Source organism: Aythya marila (genome assembly GCF_965140915.1).
Source record: "Aythya marila genome assembly, chromosome: 8".
NCBI lineage: Eukaryota > Metazoa > Chordata > Aves > Anseriformes > Anatidae > Aythya > Aythya marila.
Genome location: NC_139049.1, coordinates 26737305 through 26745725, shown reverse-complemented (window position 1 = coordinate 26745725; position 8421 = coordinate 26737305). Strand labels below are relative to the sequence as shown.

The following is an 8421-nucleotide window of genomic DNA, read 5'->3' as shown; positions in this document are numbered from 1 at the left end:
AAGCAGCAAGTTATGGAGTTGGTAGTAAAGCCCTGTCTCCTTGGCTGTGCCGTGTATTCATGCACACACTAATATCTCGAGTTACAGATGTGATGACTGTGGGTAAAACCTCAGCAATACGTATCCTAATGGCCCAAACCTTGGCAGGTAAAATACTGCAGATGTATTATTATATTTTGGGACTCCGCAGAAGGCTCCCGTGCTGAGGCTGGATTCACAGGGCTCAGCGCGAACCGGTGCTGGGAGGAGAGGGAGAAGGAGGAGGAGGAAGAGGAGGAGGAGAAGGAGGAAGAGGAGGTGCCGGGGGCGGCCTCTTCAGCGCGGCGGCATGGCCGGCCTCATCAATTTCGAGGACGAGGAGGAGGTGAGGGACTACCTGGCGAACCTGCACGTCGAGTACAGCTACCAGTGCTTCAAGGAGAAGGACCCGGAGGGTAAGCGGCTCCAGGGCGACCCCGGGTCCGCGGGGCCCGGCGGCTGCCCGCTGACCGGCGGTGCCTTGCAGGCTGCCAGCGGCTCGCCGACTACCTGGACGCCGTGAAGAAGGACTTCCAGGCGGCGGCGCGGGTGCTGCGCGACAACTGCGAGGCTCACGGGCACGGCGAGAGCTGCTACAAGCTGGGGGCCTACCAGGCCATCGGCAAAGGTGGGCACAGCCGGGGGCCGGCCGCTGGCCTCGCCGCCTTCCCTTCTCCGGGCCCGGCCGGGGCCCCCTGTGCCTCCCCTCAGCGCCCTCAGGCGCCGCGGGCTCGGCGCGCCAGGACCCTCCCGATCCCCGAATCGCGGCTTTAATCCTTTTTATTTTTCTCTTTTAATCTCAAACTGCTGCACACCTGCACGCCCTGCCCCTTTTATAGCCATACCATAAAAGCTAGGGAAGGGGGAAAACCTTAAGCTGCTTCCTACTGAATTTTAGGCTGCCCCATATATTATTTCTTTACGATTATGCCTATAAGTGGTAAGTATATCCACCACTGAATGTCGCTGTTCCAAAAATTTTGATATATACATGTCTGGCTGTAATTTCTTACAGAAAGTAAGACAGAAATAGACTTAAAACTGGTAGCTCTGCTTACAGGCACATAAGTAGGCCCCATATCCACCTGACATTGCATTGTCCTTGCATGCAGTTAAACTACTGGGTTGTCTTTTAAATAACAGTACCAGTGAGAAATATGATATTTGTACTATATTTGAAGCTAGTAACAATCTCAGCACTTGTACAGGTATACTGGCAAAATAATACTTTTGCCTAGTGTAAGTTATTTGTGAATCTTCATATATGTGCTGGTGGAAAGCGTTTTGTCTGCACAAAATATTCTGATTACTGAGAATTGGATGAGGGTTTCCTAACTTGAAAATTAGCAAAGTCTTTGGAACTGAGACAATAGTGATTCTGAAGTCCTAAATTTTGACTGTTGTATCTCAAGGGAGTGCTGTTGTCTTTCGCAGAGAGCACTGCTGCAAAGTAGAGAGCTCTCATCTGTTTCAAGTTATCCTTACAGTAAGTAATCTTGGTTTCTTCGTTGACAGGCGGTCTTGACCCCGATTTGAAAGCTGCCTACAAATCCTTTTTGAAGTCATGTGAGAAAGGTGGGAAGAAGTCAGTAAATGCCTGTCATAACGTTGGGCTGTTGGCCCATGATGGGAGAGTAAATGATGATGATAAACCTGACCCAGTTGCTGCTAGAGACTATTACACAAAGGCCTGTGATGGCAATTTTGCTCCTAGCTGCTTCAACCTCAGTGTAATATATCTCCAAGGAGCACCTGGAGTCCCAAAGGACATGAACCGTGCTTTGAAGTACTCACTGAAAGGATGTGAACTGGGTCACATATGGGCCTGTGCCAATGCCAGCCGAATGTACAAACTGGGAGATGGCATTGAGAAGAATGATGCCAAGGCAGAGGATTTGAAAAACAGGGCAAAACAGTTGCATAAAGAACAGAAAGAAGCTTCAAGTTCTTTAACATTTGGGGAGTAAAACTGTCAGTTGCAATTACCAAGAATGCAGTTTTAAATGGCAAGTGAATGTGTTATTTAAATCATATGAGCATATGGTTTTCACTCAATAAATATCCTGTAAGTATTTGCATATGCAAATAAGTTTATATTTTTCTGAATGCAATAAATGTGACCAACTCTGTGCCTTTCTGCTTTTTTAAATACGTATGTTTTTACGTGTATTGTTTTGATCCCTCTCCTCTTTAAGGAAGAAAAAATCTGAGCACAGAAAAAACTGTGCTCAGCTCAGGCTGAATTGATTGTTGCTGTGTAAAGGTTCACGCCCTTCAGAGGCTCTTGTGGAATTCACAGATTTTCTGAGCTAACCACTGGCTGGACCAAGCACAGATCTTGAACTGCTTTCACTTTAAAAGCATGCTAAATTTGCAGGTTTTGGACACAGAAATACTGTCTTTTGCTTTGTGAGAGGCTCATCCATGCCTCCTGTTGATCCTGGACAGTGCCTGTTGCTGTCTGCAGTGATTCCAGGTTTGGAGTAAATTTTGCTTTAGGTCCTTAGAGTGTGAAGCTTTTCCTGATTAGTTTGAAGGCAGAAACGTTTTGGTCATGTCCAGATGATGGCAAGCCCAATACAGAAATGAGCCTATATGGCAGTGTGTACATAAAGACATCTCTGCCTTTAGCTCTTGCAAATGAAATGGGCAGGAAAGAGAGAAGCAGGAGTGAAAGGAAATTAATTAACTTTGTTGGGCAGATGAGCTGAAGGGGCTGAGTTTAAGAGAGCTGCTTCAGACTGTGGAAGAAAAAAGTAAAAGAGCTAGGAATTGACCTAGATATACTGAATTACAGGTAAGTATCCAAGGCAGGAGATTCCCTTTCAGATAAGACATGCACCTGGTTTTTAAAAACCTGAATGTTGTTTTCAGCATCTTGTGAACCAGTTAGTCAGTGTATATCTGACTTCCACGTGTGCCTGGCTGCTTTAGGATTGCTCTCCATTCCACAGCGATAACCTCCTTGCTCAATTACACAATAATTGTTTTAGTTTCCAGCCAGCTTTTGAAACATTATGTTCTACTTTTTTTTTTCTGATAGATTCAGGAAACAAGGTGCCAACTGGTTAGGTGCTGGACTCCAATTAACCATGATCACATAGATTATGTATATACAAACCATAATTAAAATTACACCTTCTGACACAGCAGTCTAAATATGTAGGGCAGTATATGTAAATCAAATCATGCAATCACAATTTTTTACAATTTTGGTGTGTATGCAGACATGTAAAGCTTGTGATACACATGTGTACATTTTGCTGTAAAGGTACTGCTGATTTAGAACATGAATGCTCTGTATGCTTACTGCTTGAATAAATCTACAGAGGCACAGGGGTACAGTGGAACGACAGATGGCAGTATATGGCAAGCATTCTTGCATACCTTAGGTTTAAGGCCTGTGGTTCTGTTTTCAGCAGCCTGCAAAAAAATTAGTGGTGAAAAAAGTGAGATTAATTTTTCTGTTAAGACAGTTAACATTTTATAGCATCTCAAGAAAGCAGAGTTGTTCTAGAGGAACACTTGGGAAAGGTAAGTGTAAGTAAATGTTACTTGTGCAGTAAGAGTGTGGCAGTCTAGTAAAAAAGTAGTTTGGAGTTGGGTGTACAGGAGTAAGCAATTACAGGTGGCTCAAGGCATTGGGGTATGGGATGAAATTTTAAGCCCTGATCTTTCCTTGGAGTTCATAATACTCACTGCCTCCAAACGGCTTGTTCATATCCTCCGTCCAAAGGAACCTGCCACGCTGGTACAGGCTTTCTTCCAAGAGGACTAACAACTGGCAGTGATCCCCCTGGGAACTTCCAGACAGCACAGTGAGCAGGCACCTGGGAACGTCCTGAAAAAAAGTGACACACATTGCAGATAATTAAAGCCACATATCAAGTGCATGTTGAAGGGATTTTTTTTTTTTATAGCACTTGAAAACTCACAGAAACTTAGAGACTTTAAATATTATGAAATGAAATTTGTGTTAAAGGCATCAAATGTGTTAGCACAGATAACTTTATGAAGTATAATTCAATTTTGTACTGCTAGTTAAAAAGCAAGCCCAAATTAAGGATTACTCTTCTGTTATACTAAAACATCATCAAAAAACAGTTTAAATTGTTTTCAGGTTCTGTTTACACAGTTTGCTGCCTGCATGGTACACAGCTATATCTATTTTACACAGATGCTGATGATGCTTTAACAGATGCATTAGGTACGTAAGGTCTGCTCCTATTAGACTCCAGAGTCTCATAGGATTCCATAATGATGAAACATCAAAACTGATCAGTCTGTTGCATTTGGCATGTTATATGTACTTAATGATGTTCCCATGTTCCTAGCAATCTATTCTTAACGGCGTTCAGGAGACGTAATCGAAATCTGTTATGAGGTGAAAATTGTACTGCAAATCTTGGTTTATAACCACCTTGCTCTGATATTACAAGGGAATTATCAAAAGGCCAGTATCTTTTTTTTTTTCTTTTTTCTTTTTTTGGAACGTCTTCCTGACGTTACAAAGGCTAAATTTTATGTCCTCTTGGGAAGAAAATTGTTCCTCCAATGCCTCTGATGTCATAAAGAAAGTGTGATAGATACATATTTCCAGGTATGTTATTATAATTATGGAAGGCCGGCTGATCTCTGCAGGATCGGTGGATTATTTTCAAAGTAGATCAGTTTAAGTCAGCTTCACAGCTCCTAAACTACTGTCTGTTTTCTCTTTTATTTGTTTGTATTGATGTAAGCATACAGCCAACATCCTTTAATAAAGCAGCAATATACTTGAAAAGGAATGGTGACTAACTCTAATTAATTAAATACGTTTATGAATACATGGCTTTAAGTCATGAAGGCATTCACTGCAGGATGCCTCCTGCAGCTGTGAAAAGATCGCTAATGGAGCACTGGTTTTGTACTGAGATGTGAAAGCCATTGGCACCACATCATGTTGTGTATGTCATTTGGATTCATTCTGGACAAAAGAGTGCCAGGTGAAGAAGCTGCATGACCCCGTGGAAACAGAAAAAGACTTGTTTTGGTGGTTGTGTTTCTGCGTTATATTGTAATAAAAGCAGTTTTGCAGCTTGCTAACCTTTATTCAGCTGCGAGTAACAACTTTCTGCAGCGTATGTGTGAAGGTAGCGTAGGGCCTTAGAGCTGTACATGCCCACCCAGGTGGATGGTCTGGGAGGCTCTTCGCAATTTTCGCAATTTTCTATTATAATGAGAGGGAGAGAGAGGAACTTGCCCAGGTAACTTCTCTCCTCCTTTGGTAGATGGAGGAAGAAAAATTCCTCCTTCCCTTGTGCTTTTCAGAATTTCATTCATTAGACCTCAGACTGAAACAGTTTTGCTCAGGGTTGGGCTTTTTTAAGGTTGCAGAAAGAAGGCAGAGGGAGGAAAAAGGGTCAGGGCATAGCAAGAAACAGAACAGAAAATAAACCAGTTGTATTGCTACTGCAATGACTTGTTCTGAACTAACATCCATTTCAAGTCTGGGTTAGGCCATTTGTACATATCCATAATTACACCCCTGATCCAGAGACCCACAGTCCAAGATTCAGGATTGTGTGAAGTCCCTGGTACATATCTCTGTGTCAAACGCTAGTATCATGCTTTGATTACCCAGACACTGTATCAATAGTATGGCCCAGAATCTGCATAAAACAGATTTCTGCAAGACTCCTAAGACTTTAATGATCTAATTCAGTGCTATTTTTTTATATCTCATTTCTTATTCCATATCTGTAGCCTCCCAGTGCTTTCATTTTCAGTATCCACTCTTGAAGCAAACACAATAACCACTAATTATACTAATTTCAGACTAAATCGTGTATTCCTAGTTTGTTGTTATTGCCTTCTACTGTAACACTAGTTACAATTACCAGTGGTATATAAGTTCCAAATATGATATTTTATACTTCTTACATACAAATTTTGTTTTACAGCCTTCTTTGTAATTTGGTAATTGGTTTTGTAATATAGTCTTATTTGTAATCCATTTTTTCCCCTAGATCAACTAGTAAGAAATTTGTGTGATGTGGAATTACAAAATTAAGGCCACTTTAGTGTGGCGATTTCAGATGGGGATTTGTGAACAGCATAATGGCAACGCACACATCCGCTCAAATCATGAGTGTGGTGGGAGTTCTCTCTAAGATCTCATTCTGTCAATGCAAAACTGAAATACGGTGCTTTAAATATACCCTGGAGTGTTTTTCTTAGCAACTGAGAGGCTTCTAGTAAAACAGGAGAAAGAAAAAAGATGAGCCCCCCCCATGTTTATACAGCAGTTGTCACCCAAAGCATTCTAGTGCATTTCACGAATCACAAGAAACGCAGAATTGCTGCTCAGCTCACGGAGCCATTACATACCAGGCTGGGATGGGAAAGCCGTAGAAGAAAAATGCTAGTTTGGCTGTGATGTGATTTCCTAATTTGAAGATAAGGCTACCCCGACTTCTGTAAAAACATCCTTACTCTGACAGCCCTCTTTTGACACTTGATGGCTTGGTAAGAACATTTCGTTGTCTCAGGAAAAGCACTGAAAAGGAGTGAGCTGATTTCCTTCCAGCTGTCCTGAGGCTGGAAGCACTCCATGTTCCTATAGAGCTTCCTGCCCAAGAAATGCTAATTGTTCTACGACAACCAGTTTTGCAAACTCCCAAGAAGGAAATCTGTATTATGTCTATAATATGTGAGAGGAGAACAAGCACTGAATGGTTATTGACTTACTTAAGGTCATGCAGTATCAGAGACAGCCCAAACTGATAATTCTCCAAACAATGTTTAGCATGGCAAGGACCTGTCAATTCTTTACAAGCCAAGAAACACTAAGATGGGAAATTTGCCTTTGAGTGTTATTCTGATAATATTTGTGGAATGTTATTCCAGAAAGATGCAATAACCACCTCACCACAAGTGTTTGTTATTAATAATGGCTCAAAAGAGATAAGCTGTGACACTGCAAGCAGCCTTTTGTGGCTGTGTTATCTTCAGGGAAGTTGTGTGCCTTTTCTCTATAGCATTGTTTTGCTTATTTGTGCTGCAATTGGTACAAAGCAAATGTATAGTATCTTACTTTAGAAGTAAGCTGAGATAGAGTGAAATTAGTTGTAACAGGGACCTGTAGCCAGAAGGTCTTTCCTTATGTTTCCCTGCATACACCTGTATGTGTCTCTGGAGATCTCTCCCTAAGAACGCAAAGCATTCAAGCCTTTCAAACACAGGGTGATTTTGCTTTAGATGTCATGCAGTTACAAGCTGCCACGTGAGGCTGTACTTACCATATAGCATATTTCTAGAAACATTATATATATATTTTTTGCCATATTATTTTTGCCATTCTTTGGGGAACATTTTCAAGCAAAGGTTTTGATCTGTGATTTGAATAAATAAATAATCTCCTCTTTATTTCAATGAATATTTTGCTTCAACGTTTTATAATACTGAGCCCAGAATACTTGTTATCATCCCACAGGCAGATACATTGCAACACTGTGTGAGAACTTTAAGCCTATGTGGAAAAGTTTTACATTTTAGAAGCACCAGTGAAAATGTCACCCTCTGGAGAGCCAAAGGTGAAGCCCTTTATTAGAGCACAATGACGGCATCAGACACACGAGCTGGGAAAATGGCATATAGCAGTAAGTGAAGACAACCAGTGCTCAGGAGCTTACTGCTAGCACTGCTGAAGAGCAGAAAATTTCAGGTGCCTCACGCTTCGTTTAGTGCACTTGAAAGGCATTAACATTGCCTGGGGACACAAAGGGACAGAAAAAGTAACATCTTTTGATGTTTAAGAATGAAAGAACAAAGGCTTTTTATTCAATTCTTGTTCACTAGGCTGAATCAGATACTGTGCAACTGGGAAACAGATACAACCTTGAAATCTAATTGTACTGAACCTTAATACTAACAGCTCTGGAAACATTTCTTTCCGAGCGGTCCGTGTGCAATCTGGGATATAGGACATTTCTGCTCTGCTTTTGTCATGACACTGCAAATTGATCAGATGACTGTCTGGAGAGGAATTGATTAAATACTTTCTGTGCTTGGAGGCTTGAACTAATAAGTGACAAACAAATGCTGTTTCTTGTTGGAAATTGCCCTGTGCGATACTGCCTAGCCTATGAATACGGTTAAAGCCAAGGGACTCTGCGCACTTTCTGCAGCACATCAAGCATCATTTTCTCTCAGCTGGGACCTATATGGTGGTCTAAAAGGACTTGCTGGAGTGAAACTTGTCTTGGCCTAAACACTCCCAGAAGCTGGTTCATATTAGAGCTGTTGAAGAAAAACAGTATCAATTTACTAAAAAGGCAGAAAAATATACTAAAGGCAGAAAAGAAGAGGATCTCACAGCAAAAATGAACCAGAATAAATTGCATAGCCAAGGAATTAGGAATT

The 8421-nt window shown here is 41.6% G+C and overlaps 1 protein-coding gene across 1 annotated transcript; it reads left to right on the top strand.

Annotated features, from left to right (window-relative positions):
- Window positions 1–308: 308 nt before the first annotated feature.
- COA7 (cytochrome c oxidase assembly factor 7) lies at window positions 309–2147 on the top strand. Its single transcript, XM_082766545.1, has 3 exons — window positions 309–434; window positions 506–646; window positions 1534–2147. The coding sequence occupies exons 1-3, from the start codon at window positions 329–331 to the stop codon at window positions 1983–1985; spliced, it is 699 nt and encodes a 232-aa protein (XP_082622671.1). The 5' UTR covers window positions 309–328; the 3' UTR covers window positions 1986–2147.
- The last annotated feature ends 6274 nt before the right edge of the window (window positions 2148–8421 follow it).

What these genes read in the sequence shown, in the direction of transcription:
- COA7 (XM_082766545.1), top strand. Translation starts at nt 329, where the DNA reads ATGGCCGGCCTCATCAATTTCGAGGACGAGGAGGAGGTGAGGGACTAC. An exon ending in CAAGGAGAAGGACCCGGAGG is followed by an intron (nt 435 to 505) that starts GTAAGCGGCTCC and finishes GGTGCCTTGCAG; the next exon opens with GCTGCCAGCGGCTCGCCGAC. An exon ending in CTACCAGGCCATCGGCAAAG is followed by an intron (nt 647 to 1,533) that starts GTGGGCACAGCC and finishes CTTCGTTGACAG; the next exon opens with GCGGTCTTGACCCCGATTTG.